The 21,378-nt window shown below is 43.2% G+C and overlaps 1 protein-coding gene across 1 annotated transcript in view; it reads right to left on the bottom strand.

Annotated features, from left to right (window-relative positions):
• Positions 1-21,378, bottom strand: part of kif9 (kinesin family member 9) — a 95,838-nt gene that overhangs the window by 54,741 nt on the left and 19,719 nt on the right. The window contains exons 5-9 of the mRNA XM_078215902.1: positions 15,678-15,761; positions 11,740-11,832; positions 10,378-10,525; positions 8,070-8,134; positions 4,436-4,513 (exon numbers count right to left, since the gene is read on the bottom strand). Of these exons, the coding sequence (XP_078072028.1) occupies positions 4,436-4,513; positions 8,070-8,134; positions 10,378-10,525; positions 11,740-11,832; positions 15,678-15,761 (468 nt within the window). The remainder of the gene's footprint in view (positions 1-4,435; positions 4,514-8,069; positions 8,135-10,377; positions 10,526-11,739; positions 11,833-15,677; positions 15,762-21,378) is intronic.

Raw genomic sequence — 21,378 nt, 5'->3', positions numbered from 1 at the left:
CCAACCGATGTCCAAACAGGGTGACATGTTAATTTTCCCCCCCTGAACTCTTCCTGACAGCTTCAAAGTTGAGGCCGGCTGGAGAGCAGCCATTAATTGGCCGATACTTGGCCATTTAAGGGCCTCAATTGGGATGAGACCCCATTGGAGGCCTCACCTGTCCTACATAAAATGGTGGACATGTCTGGGGGAGAAGGAGGGTGGCGGGGAGGCCATTCAGGGGATTTTACAGGCCCCTCACCTGCAAACATGCTGGTAGATGGCATAAAATTCTGCTGATCCATTCAGTAATCGGCTTTAAAAAATTGCTGTTTCTTTAATACTGCAAAAGTGTTAATTAGACAGGGGTGTTAGAGTAAGGGAGCAAAATATTGTGGGTGCTGAAATAAAAAATTAAAGTGCTGTAAATACTCAACAGGTCAGGCAGCTTCTGGAGAGAGAAACAAAATTGACGTTTCTGGTCTATGACCCTTAATGATCACTGACCTGAAATTTTAACTCTGGAGAATAAAGAAAGTGATAGGCAGAGAAATCAAGGGCCAAAGTCAGATAAAGACGGAGTAAAAAATAGTAGGAAAGGGAAACGAAATGTTAAAAGTGCCCACCTTAAAGTTTTGTACCTGAATGCTCGGAGCATTCGAAACAAAATGGATGAATTAGTTGCACAGATAGATGCAAAGGGGTATGATATAGTTGGCATTACAGAGACGTGGCTCCAAGGATGGTAAATGAAAAGAGAAAATGCTGGAAAGTCTCAGTAGGTCTGGCAGCATCTGCAAGGAGAGAAAAGAGCTGACGTTTCGAGTCCAGACGACCCTTTGTCAAAGCTGGCATAAAAAGTGGGAGATATTTATACTGTAGGGTGAGGGAATGAAAGATGAGTCATAGCCACAGAAACCAGGGGAAACGACTGCTAACAGCGGTCCACAGAGAGAATAAAGGGTGTGAATGGCCAAACGGCAGAGAAGCTGAAATGAAGATGTTTGGGTGGAGGGAGGGGCGGGGGAATAACAGACTTTAATTCCCTGAATCCTCCTTCCAGTAATTGTACACAGACCCTGAATCCCCAACCCAACATTTGAAACTTCCTCAACAAAATCAGAAAATGCTAGAAAATCTCAGCAGGTCTGACAGCATCTATGGCGAGAGAATAGAGTAAGAAGTTTAACAACACCAGGTTAAAGTCCAACAGGTATATTTGGTAGCAAAAGCCACAAGCTTTCGGAGCCTTAAGCTCCTTCTTCAGGTGAGTGGGAATTCTGTTCACAAACAGGGCATATAAAGACACAAACTCAATTTACAGAATAATGGTTGGAATGCGAATACTTACAGCTAATCAAGTCTTAAAGGTACAAACAATGTGAGTGAAGAGAGCATTAAGACAGGTTAAAGAGATGTGTATTGTCTCCAGACAGGACAGCCAGTGAGACTCTGCAAGTCCAGGCAAGCTGTGGGGATTACAGATAGTGTGACATGAACCCAATATCCCGGTTGAGGCCGTCCTCATGTGTGCAGAACTTGGCTATCAGTTTCTGCTCAGCGACTCTGCGCCGTCGTGTGTCGTGAAGGCCGCCTTGGAGAACGCTTACCCGAATATCAGAGGCCGAATGCCCGTGACCGCTGAAGTGTTCCCCAACAGGAGAGAATAGAGCCAACATTTTGAGTTAGGATGACCTTCGTCAGAGATATTGCTGAGATTTTCCAGCATTTTCTCTTTTGGTTTCAGATTCCAGCATCCTCAGCAATTTACTTTTATTGAGCAAGGATGGGAACTAAACATTGAGGCCTATTCAGTGTTTAGGAAGGACAGGCGGAAAGGAAAAGGTGGTGGAGTTGCATTGTTGATGAAAGATGATATTGATATGATATTGAGGAAAGATATTAGCATAGATGATGTGGAATCTGTATGGGTGGAGCTAAGAAACAACGAGGGGAAAAAAAACATTGGTGGGGATGGTATACAGACCATCAAATTGTAGCGGTAATGTTGGGAAAAGCATCAGACAGGAAATGAGAGATGCATGTGTTAAAGGAACATCTGTGATTATGGGCGACTTTAACCTGCATATAGATTGGGACAGTCAAATTAGTGACAGTACAATAGAGGAGTAATTTCAGGAGTGCATACGATATGGTTTGCTAGCGCAATACATTGAAGAACCAACAAGGGAACAGGCCATCTTGGACTGGGTGTTGTGCAATAAGAAAGAATTAGTTGGCAATCTAGTTGTGAGAGAACCCTTGGGGACGAGTAACCATAATATGGTAGAATTCTTTGCCAAAGTGGATTGTGATGTAGTTGATTCTGAGACCAGGGTCCTGAATCTCAATAAAGGTAACTATGATGGTATGTGGACTGGGAAACATTACTGAAAGGAAAGACAGTGGACAGGCAATGACAGGTATTTGTTTAAAGAACGAATAGGTGAACTCCAGAAGTTGTTTATTCCTGTTTGGCACAAGAGTGGTAAGGGAACTGTGGTCAAACCATGGCTTGCAAGGGAAATTAGAGACAATATCAGATTCAAGGAAGAAGCATACAAATTGGCAAGAAAAAGCAATAGGCCTGAGGATTGGGAGCAGTTTAAAATTCAGCAAAGGAGGACCAAGGGATTGATTAAGAAGGGAAAAATAGAGTATGAAAATAAGCTAGCGAGGAACATAAAAACTGACAGTAACAGTTTCTATAGATATGTAAAGAGAAAAAGATTGACAAAAACAAATGTAGGCTCCTTACAGTCAGAAAAGGGAGAATTCATAACAGGGAATAAAGAAATGGCTGAGGAATTAAATTTGTACTTTACTTCAGTCTTCTCAAAGGAAGACAAGAATAATGTACCAGAAGTGCTGAGAGAAACATGTTTTAGTGAGACCCTGAAGGAAGTCAGCATTATTAGAGAAATAGTTTGGGGGAAATTAATGGGATTGAACGTGGATAAATTTCCAGGTCCTGATAATCTTCATCCCAGAGTACTTAAAGAAATGGCCCTGGAAATAGTAGATCCGTTGATGGTTATTTTCCAAAATTCTTTGGACTCTGGAATAGTTCCTACAGATTGGAGGGTAGCTAATGTAAGCCCGCTATTCAAAAGGGAGGTAGAGAGAAAACAGAGAACTATAGACCAGTGAGCCTAATGTCCGGTACTGGGGAAGTTGCTAGAATCTATTATCAAGGATTTCATAACTCGGCATTTGGAAGGCAGTGGTGTAATCAGACAAAGTCATCATGGATTTACAAAAGGGAAATCATGCTTGATGAATCTATTGGAATTTTTTGAGGATGTAACTAGTAGAGTTGACCAAGGAGAACCAGTGGATGTGGTTTATTTAGACTTTCAGAAGGCTTTCGACAAGGTCTCACATGACAGACTACTATATAAAGTTAAAGCACATGGGATTACAGGTAATGTCTTGAGATGGATAGAAAGCTGGTTAGCAGATAGGAAGCAAAGAATTGGCATAAATTGATCTTTTTCTGATTGGCTGTCAGTGACTAGGGGTTTCCGCAGGGATCTGTGCTCAGACCCCAATTGTTCACATTATATATTAATGATTTGCAAGAGGGAACTGAATGTATTATCTCCAAGTTTGCAGATGATACAAAGTTGGATGGGAGGGTGAGTTGTGAGGAGGATGCAGAGATGCTTCAACATGATTTGGACAGGCTGTGTGTGGGCATATGCATGGCAGATGCAGTATAATGTGGATAAATGTGAGGTTATCCACTTTGGTAGCAATAATAGGAAGACGGATTATTACTGGAATGGGTGTAAATTGAGAGAGGTGGATACTAAACAAGACCTTGGAGTCCTCGTGCATCAATCGCTCAAAGTAAGCGCACAGGTACAGCAGGCAGTAAAGGCAAATGGAATGTTGGCCTTCATAGTGAGAGGATTTGATTATCGGGATAGGGACGTTTTGCTGCAATTCTATAGGGCATTGATGAGGCCACACCTGGAGTATTGTGTGCAGTTTTGGTGTCCTTACCTGAGGAAGATGTCCTTGCTATAAAGGGAGTACAACAAAAATTTACCAGGCTGATTCCTTGGATGGCAGTTCTGTCATATGAGGAGGGACTAAGTTGGTTAGGATTATATTCACTGGAGTTTAGAAGAATGAGAGTGGAATCACATAGAAATTTATAAAATTCTAACAGGGTTAGACAGGGTAGATTCACAAAGAATGTTCCCAATGGTGGGGGAGTCCAGAACTAGGGATCATAGTTTGAGGATAAGGAGTAAATCTTTTAGAACCGAGGTGAAGAGAAATTTCTTCACCCGGCGGGTGGTGAATGTGTGGCATTCACTACCACAGAATGTAGTTGAGGCCAAAACATTTTCTGATTTCAAGAAGAAATTAGATATAGCTCTTGGAGCTAAAGGGATCAAGGGATACATTCATAAAACAGCAGAAAATTCTCCAAATATACACTCACCTTTGGGTCACTGTACACATGAGGGGCTGGCTGAGCTGGTATACACATCATCCTTGATGCAAATCTGAGTGTGGACAGCTGAAAAATGAGAAATAAATGTTGTGATTAGGTAAAGGAGTTTATTTCCTTTCATTTCCTCCATATCCCCTTAAAGGTGCTGACTCAGTTTTGCAGCCCTCTCCTGGTAGCTCTTTTTCAAGTCACCTTTATTAACAAGCAAGCTCAAAGGCCTTACTGAAGTCCAAGTAGACAACATCCACTGCCCTACTCTCATCAATCATCTTCATCACTTCTTCGAAAAACTCGATCAAGTTAGTGAGACACAACCTTCCCTTCACAAAACCATGTTGCCTCTCACTAATACATCCACTTATTTCCAAGTGGGAGTAAATCCTGTCTCAAAGAATCCTCTCCAATAATTTCCCAACCATTGACATAAGACTCACCGGCCTGTAAGTACCTGGATTATCCTTGCTACCCTTCTTAAACAAAGGAACAACATTAACTATTCTCTAATCCTCTGGGACCTCCCCTGTAGCCCGTGAGGATACAAAGATTTCTCTCAAAGAACAAAGAACAAAGAACAATACAGCACAGGAACAGGCCCTTCGGCCCTCCAAGCCCGCGCCGCTCCCCGGTCCAGGATTGAATCCTGAATCCAGGATCCCCGCCCAATTTTCCAGCCTATCTACATACCAAAATCCTATCCACCGAGCTGTCCCTCACAGCTACGATGCTTTGTTCATTACAACCTATTAACTCACCCCCACCCCCCCATTCCAGACCATGTGATCTCCAGGGAGAGGCGAAAACCCAGAGTGAAAAACCCCAGGGCCAATATGGGGAAAAAAAGAATCTGGGAAATTCCTCTCCGACCCCCTGAGGCGATCGAAACGAGTCCAGGAGATCACAATGGCCCTGATCGGGAAATGCTTCCCAACCCTAGTCATTTCCACTTCCACGAACACCATATGAATTCCCTGCCCCCGAGACAGGTTCCCAACTATCCGCAGTCTCGCTCTGTACTGGCACCAGCAAGATGATCATAGAATGAAGCCTTGAAACAAGAAACAAGGAACAATTAGCCCGCGCCGCTCCCTGGTCCAGACTAGACCACTCTTTTGTATCCCTCCATTCCCACTCAAGACCCCAACAATTTCCTCCCTAGCCTCTCTCAGTATTCTGGGGTATATCCCATCAGGCCCTGGGGACTTGTCTACCTTCATGTTTTTCAAGACCCCCAAAACCTCCTCCTTTTTGATCTCAACATGACCCAAAATGTCTACACACCCTTCCCCAAACTCATCATCCACCAAGTCCTTCTCTTTGGTGAATACTGATGCAAAGTATTCATTTAATACCTCACCTATATCCTGACTCCATGCATAGATTCTCTCCCTTGCCAACCCTCTTGCTCTTTATATATGTATAAAAAGCCTTGGGATTTTCCTTAATGCTGCTGGCCAATGACTTTTCGTGACCCCTATTAGCCCTCATGACTCCTTGCTTAAGTTTCCATCTACTTTCCTTGTATTCCACGCTTGCTTCGTGTGTTCCCAGCCTCCTACCCTTGACAAATGCTTCCTTTTCCTTTTTGACCAGGCTCACTATATCTCGCATTATTCAAGGTTCCCGAAAATTGCCATACTTGCCATCTCTTCCTGATTTCATTTCTCATTCCTCCCAAGCGTGTTGAGGCCGCTTTCTGCTGCCCCAACTCAACACAGACCAGAGCTCATACATGACACTTTGTTAATCGATACTTTTCAGTTCCATGCTAGGTAGTGCGTTTACCAAATGGACTTTGAGAGGAGTTCAATAATGTTGAAACATTTTTTTCTGCATTACTCCTGCACAATGGGAGGCATGTCAAATAGTGTGTGTTTTTTTTACATTCTCAGAGTATGGGTGTCACAGATAAGGCCAGCACTTATTGCCCATGTTTAGTTGCCCAGAGAAGATGCTGATGGATAGTCGGCGCAGCGAGCTGGTAAAATTGCATGCAAAGCCAAAAATCTGATTCACACTGGGGGTGAATCAGTTTTTTGCCGTAAGCAATCTTATCAGCTCTGCTTTGTCGGCAAGGTGGGCATGAAGCTGACTTAAGTATTAATGACATGCTCTGCCAGTCAGTCGCCTTGTCGGCGAGAATCACAGTTGGCCTCGATCAGTGGAGACCTTCATAGAAACCCTACAGTGCAGAAGGAGGCCATTCAGCCCATCGAGTCTGCACCAACCACAATCCCACCCAGGCTCTACCCCCACATATTTACCCGCTAATCCCTCTAACCTACACATCCCAGGACTCGAAGGGGCAATTTTTTTTTTAACCTGGCCAATCAACCTAACCCGCACATCTTTGGACTGTGGGAGGAAACCGGAGCACCCGGAGGAAACCCGCGCAGACACGAGGAGAATGTGCAAACTCCACACAGACAGTGACCCGAGCCGGGAATCGAACCCGGGACCCTGGAGCTGTGAAGCAGCAGTGCTAACCACTGTGCTACCGTGCCGACCAGATGTGATGACCTCGCCGGAGGCATCAGAGACCAGTGAAGCTCCCAGGTGGTCAGGGACAGGGTCAAGTAGTGCTCATGCAGCAGTGCCAGCCTGGCAGTGCCCACCGGGCACCCTAGCAGTGCCCACTGGACACCATAACTGTACCAGGGGCAGTGTCAAGGCGGTAGGGCCTGAGTGGTTCTGGAGTCACATGTAGACCAGACCAGATAAGGACGGTAGATTTTTTTCCCTAAAGAACATTAGTGAAATGATTGGATTTTTACGACAAGCAACAATGGTTTCCTGACCATCGTTTAGGCTTTTAATTTTAGTTTTTAATTGAATTCAAATTTCACCATCCACTTTGGTGGGATTCGACCCAGATTCCTGGAGCATTACCTTGGGTCTCTGGATTACTAGTCCAGTGAGAATACCTCTACGTCAACACCTTCAACGAGAAACTACAATGAGAGATGGTCCTCAGCATAATTAATAGATAATCATCTACCACCTAAATGAATCAGAAACTGACCATATGCCACCCAAACCAATCAGTAACTGATCATGCATCATCCAAACCAATCAGTAACTGATCATGCATCACCCAAACCAATCAGAAACTCAAGCTAATTAGAATCCAAAACCGGAGAAGTCATGCACATGAGATGTAATTACAAAAGAGTTAAAGAGCACTAGTTTTGAACTATCAAACGAATTGAATTTGAAGACTGAATTGAATACTGCGTTACTGCTGGAGCAGAACAACACAACACTTGAGATACAGAGAGAGAAAGAGAAGACCGTTGATAAATCAGGAAGCAAGATCTATGTTAAGTCAGTGAAGTTGCTGCCTAACTTTGTCAAGTATAATTTTTGTTGCTTAATAAATGCTTCCTGAGTTACATCGTTAGATTGTCTCCTATTGGCTGAATGGCCAAAGTGTCAAAAGAACAAATTAATACTGAATAAGTAGTTGTGGAACTTAAGCATCCTCAAAACCTGATACAAGGATAACTAGACATTAAAATAAACATTGGCCTTGCTAACCCAGATTCCACAAATTTAAAAAAAACACTTAAGCCAATCAGTACCTTCAGGGACAAATACAGATTCCATGTCTCTGTATGATTCTTACCGTTTCCTCAATTTGAGAAGCCTCTCCGTAAATATTTGCCACTAAGATGGTGTTGCAGGTCCCACCTAAAGAGAGTTGACAGCAAGGTGTCAGCTTTAAACACAGCACTTTAAAAAACTGAAACATGAATTTGTAAAGTTGATCAGCAAATTATGCCAAAAGGTTTACACACTAAGAACAGAATTCAATCAGCGAAACTGTCTCAGCCATTGGTGACACTGCTAATTCATTGCTGTCAGCCCTCTTGCCCCTTTAAAGTTTGGCCGTCTGTTCGCAGGAGCTGCCAGCCAATTGGAGGACCAGCAGTTCATCAGTGCCACTGGGGGCAGTAGCCACAGATGGGACTACACCTGCCAGAGATGATGTTGGGAAGCAGGCCTCCATTCCAATCAGGTCAGTGGTCGGAGGAAGTTGCTGTGAGGGTGGCCATGGCTGTTGAGGGCCCCTCCATGGACCACAAAATACTCACGAAGGAAGGCCTCACTTCCCACCCGCCCTGCAGTGCTTCCCCAGAGGGCTGGCAAAATCCAGCCCCAAGTATGCAATTAACTATTTGGCAATCAAGAATAAGAAAGGAAATTTATTTTCACTTAAAGGACGACAAAAAACTCACCAGGTAAAGCCATGGAAATGGATGGTATAAATGGGTTAGGTTTGAAAAGAGAAGTGATCAGGGATACAGTAAGATGACTTGTTACGTTGAGAAGGAATGACTGATATCGAATGGTCTTTTCCTATCTGTAACATTTCTTATTGTTTATCCACTGTGCTGTTGAATACTATTTCTGTTACCTTAAGTTAACAGGGGAGAATTACTGTCATGATATCAAAATTATGTGCTCTTTTAGATTAATTGTAATACATATATATCATTAGACATAGTGGTGAGGGCAATTCTTTCCCCATAATTGGGACAGCATTGATTTGTTTCTGATATCCAATTCAGCAACTTACGTTATAATGGTCACTGGGAGTGAATGAACATTGGCTAATACAGTAAAGACCACATCATGTTTCTAAATAACAAACAACACAGGGAGAAGTGGAAAAGATGAGATTCAAGGGGAAATGTTTTCACACAGTATGGATGTTGGAATCTGGAACTCATTGCCTGAAAAGGTGTTAGGAGCAGAGGTCCTCAACATTTAAGATGCATGGGAAGTGCTATGGCTTACAAGACTAGGGACTAACAGCTGGAAAGTGGAATTCAGATTTCCTCTCTCAGCTACATGTAATTATATCTTAGGGATGCTCTGTGTAACATTGTTCCCAACTCACATGATATTCAGAAAAAATCTTCCTCCCGTACCCAGGTCTCTTAACCTCATAAATAACTGTCTCTTCAACTTATTCCTTTTGGCTGCTTCAGTGATCTTCTCTGGTAACATTTCATGACACTCTAATCCTCTGGGTGACAGATAGAATTGTTAATGCCACCAGGAAAATTCAGCAGTGCTGCAGCTTGGCACTCACTGTTTGCATGCAAAGGGGCAGTATATCTCCCAGACCCACTTTTTCTGATCCACTATAGTAATCACAGTAAGAAGTCTCACAACACCAGGTTAAAGTCCAACAGGTTTATTTGGTAGCAAAAGCCACTAGCTTTCGGAGCGCTGCCCCTTCATCAGGTGAGTGGGAGTTCTGTTCACAAACAGGGCATATAAAGACACAAACTCAAGTTTGGGGCAGCGCTCTGAAAGCTAGTGGCTTGTGCTATCAAATAAACCTGTTGGACTTTAACCTGGTGTTGTGAGGCTTCTTACTGTGTTTACGCCAGTCCAACGCCGGCATCTCCACATCATGGCTACCATCGACACCACATATAGTAATGGCAGAGCTACCATTTGGGTCTAACGCTTTTTAATTCACATTCAGAATGAAGGCCTGGAGGTGAGGCCCACACATTGCTAAATCATACTTGCCCCCTACAAAGTGGCAGTGAACCACCTTCATTGTAATGGTATTATACATAGAGCAGTCAACCGCATCTGTCTAGAGTCAGCTATAAGCCAGATCATGTATGGACAGCAGATTTCCTTCCCTAAAAGGACTATAATACATCAGTTGAGTTTTTAATGACACTCCAATCAGGTATCCAAATCATTTTACAAAACTTAATTCAAATTTAAAACTGCGTGATGGAATCATAATTTGCATTCACTGAATTAGAAGTCCCATCCCTCTGCATAGCAGTCCAGTAACTTAGCCACTATGTTAGCATAAATCTTTGTTTGTTTCATCCTCTTATTTCCCTTCTTTATTCTCTAATGCTTCTTCTATCTGTTCTTTTTTTATTCTACGCACTTACCCAAAGAGTCCTTCAGCGCATGTGTGAGCTTGCTCTGTCTGAATGGAATATGCCCTCTCTTGGGATCAGCAAGAGCAATAATGGTCTGCTCAAGGAAGGAGAGTGACTTGTTGATGTACATAGCCTCCCGCATCACCTGTCCTTCAGACTGAAAGAGCACAAAGGATGTTAGGGTTTTGCAAATTCTTGTTTGTAGTTTGTCCGCGGTTTATCAGTGCTATGGAAGTTAAGCATGTTTACTTATTTGCGCATAAGTGTCTGTTTTGCCTCAGTGGTGACTTTCTTGCCTTTGAATTAGAGGTTTTGAGTTCAACCATCAAGAACCAATAAGACAAAATGTAGCAGCATAGACAGAAAGGGGTTGACAGACAGAAAACATAATTACAGTCAATGGATGTTGATCAGATTGGAGAAGGGCTGGAAGTGTCCATACCAGAGGACAATACTGGATTTGCTTTTGTTCTTTATATATATTGGTGATTTGGCCTTGAATATATTCAGATCCGACTTTTATAAATAATCTAGATTTGACTGTAGGGAACAACATTTTAAATTAAAATTTGACAAGGTAGCATAGATAGTGATGATGACAGTTATAGGTTTCAGATGACAGACAGGATGGACGAAAACATGGCAGAGGACATTCAATACAGAGAAGTTTGATGCATTTCCAGAGGTCCTTAAAAGTGGCAGGGCAAGTTGACAAGATATTTAAAAGACATATGAGTTACTTAAGTTTAAAAAATAGAGAAATAGGGTATAAATCAAAGCAATGATGCTTGAATGTCATAATGGTGAGCCTCAGTTGGAGTATTGGAGGTATTTCTGGGAATGACTCTGCAAGAAAAATGTAAAATCCTTGCTTAGAAAGGGTGCAGAAAGTTAGGCCTATTCCCCTTGGATTTTCATCATCAAGGTTTTCAAAATGATGAGAGACTTTGGCAGGTTGAGAAAATTATTCCCTCCTGTAGGTGAGGCAATAACTGGAGGTCATACATTTAGAATTATTAGCAAAAAATCTACAGGGAAAATGAAAATTGTTTCCCATAGAGTGTTGTTGGGATGTGGAATGTCTGAAAAGGTAATGGAATCTGATTTCATAAATAATTTTAATACAGTACAAGTACTTGAAGATGAACCATTATCAAATAGCTCATGATCAATCAACCATTACTTAGCTCCATCAGCTGAAGAACTACTTTATGATGGTAAGCATGTAACAGCAACAATCACAATTGTTTAACCCTCAATTAATGTTTTGTCATGACCAGAAGCTTGGGCTCTGCAGTAATAATCATTATTTTTCTTCCTACAATATAGGAGAACTACTAAATGGAATGAAGCATTTTGATTATCACTCACTCCTGTCTTTCCCAAGCGCTCAGAACCTGCAAGATCCACCATGTTGAGCTTTGAAGCCAAGTACTTGACTTCTGAATCGGCCTTCCATCGAGTCTGCAAACAAAGGAGAAGAATGAAAGGATATCTACATAATGAGATTTTTCTTAAGAACAGAAATTGCTGGAAATGGTCAGTAGGTCAATCAATGCTTTCAGTGCAGGCTCAATGGGCCGAATGGCCTCCGCCTGCCCTGTAGGGTTTCTATAACTCTATACTAACTGAAAGAGTAGGTAAGAACACATTAAACTAATCATCAGCTCCCATGATAGCCAGATCCCAGTGACAATCACTAAATGATCCTTTACCCTAGAGTCACACTGTCTATATCTACTTACATGATGGCATAACTAAAGTATTCTTATGACCTGAACTGAATATTCATATTGTTATGATGTTTGCTGATGGGGCGGCATGGTGTCACAGTGGTTAGCACTGCTGCCTCACAGTGCCAGGGACCCGGGTTCGATTCCCGGCTTGGGTCACTGTGTGTCGAGCTTGTACGTTCTCCCCGTGTCTGCGTGGGTTTCCTTCGGGTGCTCCGATTTCCTCCCACAGTCCGAAAGATGTGCTAGTTAGGTGCATTGGCCATGCTAAATTCTCCCTCAGGCATCAGAGTGTGACGACTAGGGGATTTTCACAGTAACTTCATTGCAGTGTTAATGTAAGCCTACTTGTGACACTAACAATAAATAAATAATAGATAAGTCAGATCCCAGAGTGGTAATTGCTTTGATAGATCATGACTTATTTTTAAATGTGGAAGGCAGTTATCGCACATATTCACAGCAGTCTGCTAATGAGCTTTTATCAAAAGAATCAAACATTTATTAAATAAGAAAAAAAAACTATATTACACTGGACAAAAAGTTTAGAAAGATTTCAATACAGATGCCAGAAAATTATTCAAACTCACACTAATCCTTTTATCCCAGCAACTGTTGCAGACGCAAAAAGGAACCCAGTGAAGGTTTACCACTGTCACGACACCCAGCCTTCTTGCTTGGGTTAACTCAGTTTCAAACAGTTTTTTTCTGGCAGACATCTAAGCATTCACTAGATGCTTAGATATAAACGATCTGGAAGAAGGTGTAACTGGAGTGATCAGTAAGTTTGCGGACGACACAAAATTGGCAGGACTTGCAGATAGTGAGGAGCATTGTCAGAGGCTACAGAAGGATATATAGGCTGGAAATTTGGGCAAAGAAATGGCAGATGGAGTTCAATCCTGATAAATGCGAAGTGATGCATTTTGGTAGAAATAATGTAGGGAGGAGCTATACGATAAATGGCAGAACCAAAAATGGTGTAGATACGCAGAGGGACCTGGGTGTGCAAGTCCACAGATCCTTGAAGGTGACGTCACAGGTGGAGAAGGTGGTGAAGAAGGCATATGGCATGCTTGCCTTTATAGGACGGGGCATAGAGTATAAAAGTTGGGGTCTGATGTTGCAGATGTAGAGAACGTTGGTTCGGCCGCATTTGGAACACTGCGTCCAGTTCTGGTCGCCACACTACCAGAAAGACGTGGAGGCTTTGGAGAGAGTACAGAGGAGGTTTACCAGGATGTTGCCTGGTATGGAGGGGCTTAGTTATGAGGAGAGATTGGGTAAACTGGGGTTGTTCTCCCTGGAAAGACGGAGGATGAGGGGAGACTTAATAGAGGTGTATAAAATTATGAAAGGCATAGATAGGGTGAACAGTGGGAAGCTTTTCCCCAGGTCGGTGGTGACGTTCACGAGGGGTCATAGGTTCAAGGTGAAGGGGGGGAGGTTTAACACAGATATCAGAAGGACATATTTTACACAGAGGGTGGTGGGGGCCTGGAATGTGCTGCTGGGCAAGGTGGTGGAGGCGGACACACTGGGAACGTTTAAGACTTATCTAGATAGCCATATGAACGGAGTGGGAATGGAGGGATACAAAAGAATGGTCTAGTTTGGACCAGGGAGCGGCACGGGCTTGGAGGGCCGAAGGGCCTGTTCCTGTGCTGTATTGTTCTTTGTTCTTGTTCTTTCTTCAGTTGGGATCTCTTCCTGTTTTTCTGCTCCTTTCTTTTTTTCTTAACTGGGACTTGTTGCTGTCCCTTGTCAATGTGCTTTACCTGGGAATCTTCTTGAGACCTCTCCCTCTCCCCATCCCTTGGTCCTTATCTCTAGGACACTTCTTGGGGCCTCCTCCTGTCCCTTTATGTGTTTTCATCTCCGGGACACTATTTTGAACTCCCTGTCCCCTCACTTGTCTTTGGATTACGAATGATCGACTAGAAAATGACTGACTAAAATTGAATGCTCGTCTCTGACCTGTGAACCACTGGGGAACATATCAACACACTTGCAGCAGGTCCCACCCTTGTCACGAGGCAAAAACCTTAGTATCAGCATTGAAATAGGCTCTACTCCAAAAAGTTACAAAGTTCATGGGGACACTCAGAACACACAGAATGAAGGGTTTCATAACAGGGGCGGAATTTTCTCTTTTTTTTCCAAAGTGTCAGAACAGGCAGGAAAAGCAGTGTGTAATCTGCTGGCTGCACTATCGGCTTTTCCTGCCAAAATTTTGAACACTTTGAAAAATAATCCAGGAGGCAGATTGCATGATGTCATGCTGGCGAGTCATGCTCTGACTGAGCCTGCCCTGCAAGCAATCTATCTAGGCTCATGGCATCTGGATATAAAAAAACATTAAAAATGACATGGAACAACGGCCTTCCCCTCCCCGGACAGGGAATGCTCTCCCTTCCGCTCCAAGCCTCCCTAACAGAAGCCCAACCCCCCTGGCATGGCCTTCTGGTACTGGCTCTGGGTGGGTGCAGGGGGTCTGTGCCAGCGTACTGACTGAGCATGACCCTTTCCTCCCCCGGGAGGTGTGTTGACCTGTGTGCCCCTGGTGGGCTCTGTTATCAGTTTCCAGTTTTTAAAAACCTATTGGGAACACAGCCAATGTTACATTGTGCTGGTGGGGAGGGGGGACCTTCCCACATTGGGGGTTTTATACTGGGAAGGCAAGATAATGACATTAAAATATATTCAAATAGGGTTCCTGTCACTGCATGGCGGGAACCCTGTTACATTTCTGGGGGGAGGTGGTGGGGGAGTTGGGGGGGGGGGGGGCAGGAAAAATTGAGCGGGGAAATCACTCTGGCATAACAGCCATTTTGGAACTCCCTCTTGATTCTTCATTCTCTCTGCCATTCCCACCTGCTGAAAATGGGGGCAAAAATCCCCCGTTTTTTGACAATGCATCTCCAATCTTTTCAAAGGGAAGGGTGGTGAACAATTGAGCCTATCAACCTGTCAGCAGCAAATATGGGAGAGAAACAGGCTGTGATTTGAGGAGCAGTCCCCTGCAGAAATCTTCAACTCACTTCCGCGTCCTACTGGTATTTTCAACAATTTTTCTGGGAGCCACATAGAGAGGCCTTACAGTTTGGACAAGCCAGCACTAGACAATGACAACACAATGGCTGTGGGGTGTTTATCAGTTTCTAAGACAGGTTAACCATTTTTTCCATTATTTATCCAGCGCATAAATCCTAACTTATTAGCATTTCAGCCATTATTTATAAAACTTCTGTGAACAGAGTTTACTTTACAACACAAAATGTAATATCACACAACACTAATTTCTGCATTTATCCTGTTAGCTTATGCTACAAAATTAATAAAAGTTAAATAAATGTAGAATCTGAAACCCAAAGAGAAAATGCTGGAAAATCTCAGCAAGTCTGGCAGCATCTGTAAGGAGAAAAAAGAGCTGACGTTTTGAGTCCAGATGACCCTTTGTCAAATGTAGAATCTGTTCAGGTAACCTGGGAGATCAGTCTGTAAGTAACAAATCTATTCCTGTTTGAAGGAATAGCTCAGAGGACAACAAATAAAAAGAATCAAAACTGAGCTTACCTCAACATACACTGTGAAGATGCAATGAGACCTGGTGGAGTTCCTATTCATTGTGTGGGATGCAATGATTCGGTTGGTTTCACCCTGTAACATTAAAGAGGAACAGTCAGAGCAGTGTCAACAAAGTGCAAAGAGATATTAGAAGGCCAGGTCCACTATCACAGGTGCCAGTCTTCAGCCAACTCAATTTGCTCCACCTTATATTAAGGAGTGTCTAAGCATGCTGCATTCAGCAAAAGTTAGGGATATGTAAACCCTTTAGGACATGTCATCATTACGAGGGAGGAAGTGTTAGGTGTATTAAAAGCATTAAGGTAGACAAATCCCCAGGGCCAGATGGCATCTATCCCAGATTACTGAGCAAATTGCGGAGCCTCCAACAGAAATCTTTGTTTCCTCGTTGGCCATAGGTGAGGTCCCAGAGGATACATAGAAACACAGAAGATAGGAGCAGGAGGAGGTCATTTGGCCCTTCGAGTCTGCTCCACCATTCATTACGATCATGGCTGATCGTCCAACTCAATAGCCTAATCCTGCTTTTTCCCCATAACGTTTGATCCCATTCACCCCAAGTGCTATATCTAGCCGCTTCTTGAATACATTCAATATTTTGCATCAGCTACTTCCTGTGATAATGAATTCCACAGGCTCACCACTCTTTGGGTAAAGAAATGTCTCCTCATCTCCGTCCTAAATGGTCTACCCTGAATCCTCAGACTGTGATCCTTGGTTCTGGACTCCCCCACCATCGGGAATATCCTCCCTGCATCTACCCTGTCTAGTCCTGTTAGAATTTTATAAGTCTCTCTGAGATCCCCCCCTCATTTGTCTGAACTCCAGCGAAAACAATCCTAACCTAGTCAATCTCTCTCCTCATATATCAGTCCCGCCATCCCCGGAATCAGCCTGATAAACCTTTGCTGCACTCCTTCCTCAAAAAAGGAGACCAAAACTGCACACAATACTCTAGGTGTGGCCTCATCAAGGCCCTGTATATTTGCAACAACACATCCCTGCTCCTGTACTTGAAACCTCTCGCAATGAAGACCAACATATAGTTTGCCTTCTTTACCGCCTGCTGCATCTGCATGCTTACCTTCAGTGACTGGTGCACAAGGACACCCAGGTCCCGCTGCACACTCCCCTCTCCCAGTTTACAACCATTCAGATAAAAATCTGTCTTTTTGTTTTTGCTTCCAAAGTGAATCATCTCACATTTATCCAAATTATACTGCATCTGTCATTGATTTGCCCACTCACCCAAACTGTCCAGATCATTCTGAAGGATCTCTGCATCCTTTCAGTTCAATCTCCGACCCAACTTGGTATCATCTGCAAACCTTGAGATGTTACATTTTGTTCCCTCATCCAAATCATTAATATATATTGTGACTAGCTGGGGTCCCAACACCGATCCCTGTGGCACCCCACTAGTTACTGCCTATCAATTTGAAAAACACCCATTAATTCCTATTCTTTATCTCCTCTTTGCCAACCAGTTTTCTGTCCATCTCAATACACTTCCCCCAATCCCATGCGCTTTAATCTTGCACGATAATCTCTTGTGTAGGACTTTGTCAAATGCTTTCTGAAAGTCCAAATATTTGATTCGATTTATTAATGTCACATGTATTAACATTCAGTGAAAAGTATTGTTTCTTGCGCGCTATACAAAGCATACCATTCATAGAGAAGGAAACGAGAGAGTGCAGAATGTAGTGTTATAGTCATAGCTAGGGTGTAGCGAAAGATCAACTTAATGCAAGGCAAATCCATTCAAAAGTCTGACAGCAGCAAGGAAGAAGCTGTTCTTGAGTCAGTTGGTATGTGACCTCAGACTTTTGTATCTTTTTCCCGACGGAAGAAGGTGGAAGAGAGAATGTCCGGGGTGCGTGGGGTCCTTAATTATGCTGGTTGCTTTGCCGAGGCAGCGGGAAGTGTAGACAGAGTCAATGGATGGGAGGCTGGTTTGCGTGATGGATTGGGTTACATTCACGACCTTTTGCAGTTCCTTGCGGACTTGGGCAGAGTAGGAGCCATACCAAGCTGTGATACAACCAGAAAGAATGCTTTCTATAGTGCATCTGTAAAAGCTGGAGAGAGTCGTAGCTGACATGCCAAATTTCCTTAGTCTTCTGAGAAAGTAGAGGCGTTGTGGGCTTTCTTAACTATAGTATCGGCATGGGGGGAACCAGGACAAGTCATCGGTGATCTGGACAGATAAAAACTTGAAACTCTCGACCCTTTCTACTTCATCCCTGTTGATGTAGACAGGGGCATGTTTTCCTTTACGCTTCCTGAAGTCGATGACAATCTCCTTCATTTTGTTGACATTGAGGGAGAGATTATTGTTGCCCGCAACAGTTCACCAGATTCTCTATCTCATTCCTGTACTCTGTCTCGTCATTGTTTGAGATCCGATCCACAACGATGTCGTCAGCAAACTTGAAAAATCAAATTGCAAAAGGACATCCAGGTGTCCATAATATACCACATCGACTGGCTTCCCCTTGTCAACTCCACTAGTTACATCTTCAAAGAATTCCACATTCAAAGAATGTCAAGCATGATTTCCCCTTCATAAATCCATGCTAACTCTGTCTGATCCTGCCACAGTTTTCTAAATGCTCTGCTATAAAGTCCTTGATAATGGATTCGAGAATTTTCCCCACTATCGATGTTAATAATTCCCTGTTTTCTCTCTACCTCCCTTTTTGATTATTGGAGTGATATTCGCTACCCCCCAATCTGCAGGGACTGTTCCAGAGTCTATAGAATCCTGGAAGATGACCTCCATTGCATCCACTATTTCTAGAGCCACTTCCTTAAGTACTCTGGGACGTAGCTTATCAAACCCTGGGGATTTATCCGCCTTCAATTCCAATTTTCCCACCACCATTTCTCTACTAATATTGATCTCTCTCAGTTCTTCACTCTCACTAAATCTTGCATTCTCCAACATTTCTGGCATTTGATTTGTGTCCTCTTTTGCAGACAGAACTAAAGTATGTATTCAGTTGCTCAGTCATTTCTTTGCCTATTATACATTCCTCCATTTCTGTCTGTAGAGGACATACATTTGTCTTCACCAACCTCTTTCTCTTCACGTATCTATAGAAACTCTTAGTGTCATTATCTATGTCCCTTGCAAGCTTACTTTTGTACTGTAGCTTCCCCTTCTTAATCAATCCCTTGGTCCTTCTTTCCTGAATTCTAAACTGCTTCCAATCCTCAGACCTATTATTTTTCTTGGCCAATCTGTATGCTTCTTCCTTAGATCAGATACTCTCTCTAATTTCCTTTGTAAGCCATGGATTGGCCCTCTTATCCATTTTGCTTTTGTGCCAAAGGATTGGAGGATAGCCAATATTGTCCCGTTATTTAAGAAGGGTAGCAACGACAACCCGGGTAATTATAGGCCAGTGAGCCTGACGTCAGTGATAGTGAAATTGTTGGAGAAGATTTTTAGAGATAGGATCTATACACATTTGGAACTGAATGGTCTTATTAGCGACAGACAGCATGGTTTTGTACGAGGGGAGTCATGTCTCCCTAATTTAATTGAGTTTTTTGAGGAGGTGACAAAAATGATTGACGAGGGAAGGGCTGTGGATGTTGTCTAGATGGACTTCAGTAAAGCATTTGACAAGGTAGCTCATGACAGGCTGGTGCAAAAGGTTAAATCACACGGGATCAGGGTGAACTAGCTAGCTGGATTCAGAACTGGCTTGGCCATACAAGACAGAGGGTAGCGGTGGAAGGGTGTTTTTCTGATTAGAGATTTGTAATTACTGGTGTTCTGCAAGGATCAGTGCTGGGACCTCTGCTGTTTGTAATATATTAAAATGACTTGGAAGAAAACGTAGCTGGTCTGATTAGCAAGTTTGCGGATGATACTAAGATTGCTGGAGTTGCAGATAGTGATGAAGATTGTCAATGAATACAGCAGGATATTGATAGGCTGGAAAATTGGGCGGAGAAATGGCAGATGGAATTTAATCCGGTCAAATGCGAGGCGATGCATTTTGGTAGATCCAATTCAGGTGGGAGCTATAAAATAAATGACAGAACTATCAGGAGCCTCGACACACAGAGGGATCTGGGTGTGCAGGTCCACAGATCCTTAAAAGTGGCAACAGGTGGAAAAAGTGGTGAAGAAGGCATATAGCATGCTTGCCTTCATCTGATGTGGCATCGAGTATAAAAGTTGGCAAATTATGTTACAGTTATATAAAACGTTGGTTAGGTCACATTTGGAATACTGTGTCCAATTCTAGTCACCACACTACCAGAAGGATGTGGAGGTTTTGCAGAGAGTACAGAAAGGGTTTACCAGGATGTTGCCTGGTATAGAGGGTATTAGCTATGAGGTGAGATTGAATAAACTAAGATTGTTCTCCCTGGAAAGACAAAGACTGAGGGGCGACCTGATAGAAGTTTATAAAAATATGAGGGGCATAGATAGGGTGAACAGTTGGAAGCTTTTTCCCAGGGAAAAATGAAAGTTACAAGGGGGCACAAGTTCAAGGTAAAGGGGGAAAGGTTCAGTGGAGATGTGCGGGGGAAGTTTTTACAGAGGGTGGTGGTAGCCTGGAATGCACTGCAAGTGAGGCGGTTGAGGCAGACACATTAGTGACATTTAAGACTTATCTGGATAGACACATGAACAGTCGGGGAATAGAGGGATACAAGCGGTTGGTCTGGATAGGACAATGTGATCGGCGCAGGCTTGGAAGGTTGAAGGGCCTGTTCCTGTGCTGTACTGTTCTTTGTTTTCTTTGACAGTATCCCCGCTGTAGCCATGAAGATTTCTGCTCCTCAACTAGCTGTATCTCTAGCCAAGCTGTCCCAGTATAGCTACAACACCGACATCTACCTGGCAATATGAATAATTGTCGAGGTACATCTTGTCCACAAAAAGCAGAATGGCTGTGGGTGTTTATCAATTTCTAAGGCAGGCCAATCAGTTCCCTATCAGTTTACTCTCAAGTGGTTCCATTTGTAATTCCTCGGATCCGCCCCTGTCCACACGCAACAAGACAGAGTCAAACTAAGGCTGATAAATGGAAAGTGACATTCTTGCCACACAAGTGCCAAGCCACGACCATCTCCAACAAGAGGGAATCTCACTCCACTGAACAGTCAATGCCATTCCCATCATCAACACACTAGGAGTCACTACTGGCCAGAAACTTATCTCCACCAGTCATATAAATATCAGAAGCTAAGAATTCTGTTGTGCATGACTCAACTTCTGACTCCTGAATGAGATGGGAATAGAGGGATATGGTCCCCGGAAGGGTAGGGGGTTTTAGTTAAGTCGGGCAGCGTGGTCGGTGCAGGCTGGAGGACCGAAGGGCCTGTTCCTGTGCTGTAATTTTCTTTGTTCTTTGTTCCTCAAGGCCTGTCCACAAGGCACAAGGAGTGTGATGGAATCTATTCCACTTGCTCGACACTATCCAGGGTGGCACCCCATCCATTGAAACATTCACTCCCTTCACCTCACAGTGGCAGCAATATGTGCCAAGATGCACTACAGCAACATACTATGGCTTCTTCCAGAGCACCTTCTATCCCTATGACTTCTACCCAATATAAATACGGGGATACAATGACCTGTATAAATATAGGAATAGAGTATAATCTATGCATGGATGATCCGATTATTGACACCTGTTTTCAGTGATTTTAATCCTATAAT

This window comes from Mustelus asterias, chromosome 7, assembly GCF_964213995.1.
Source record: "Mustelus asterias chromosome 7, sMusAst1.hap1.1, whole genome shotgun sequence".
Lineage (NCBI taxonomy): Eukaryota > Metazoa > Chordata > Chondrichthyes > Carcharhiniformes > Triakidae > Mustelus > Mustelus asterias.
Note: the sequence above shows the minus strand (reverse complement) of the source record. Positions and strands in the feature narration are given on the sequence as shown.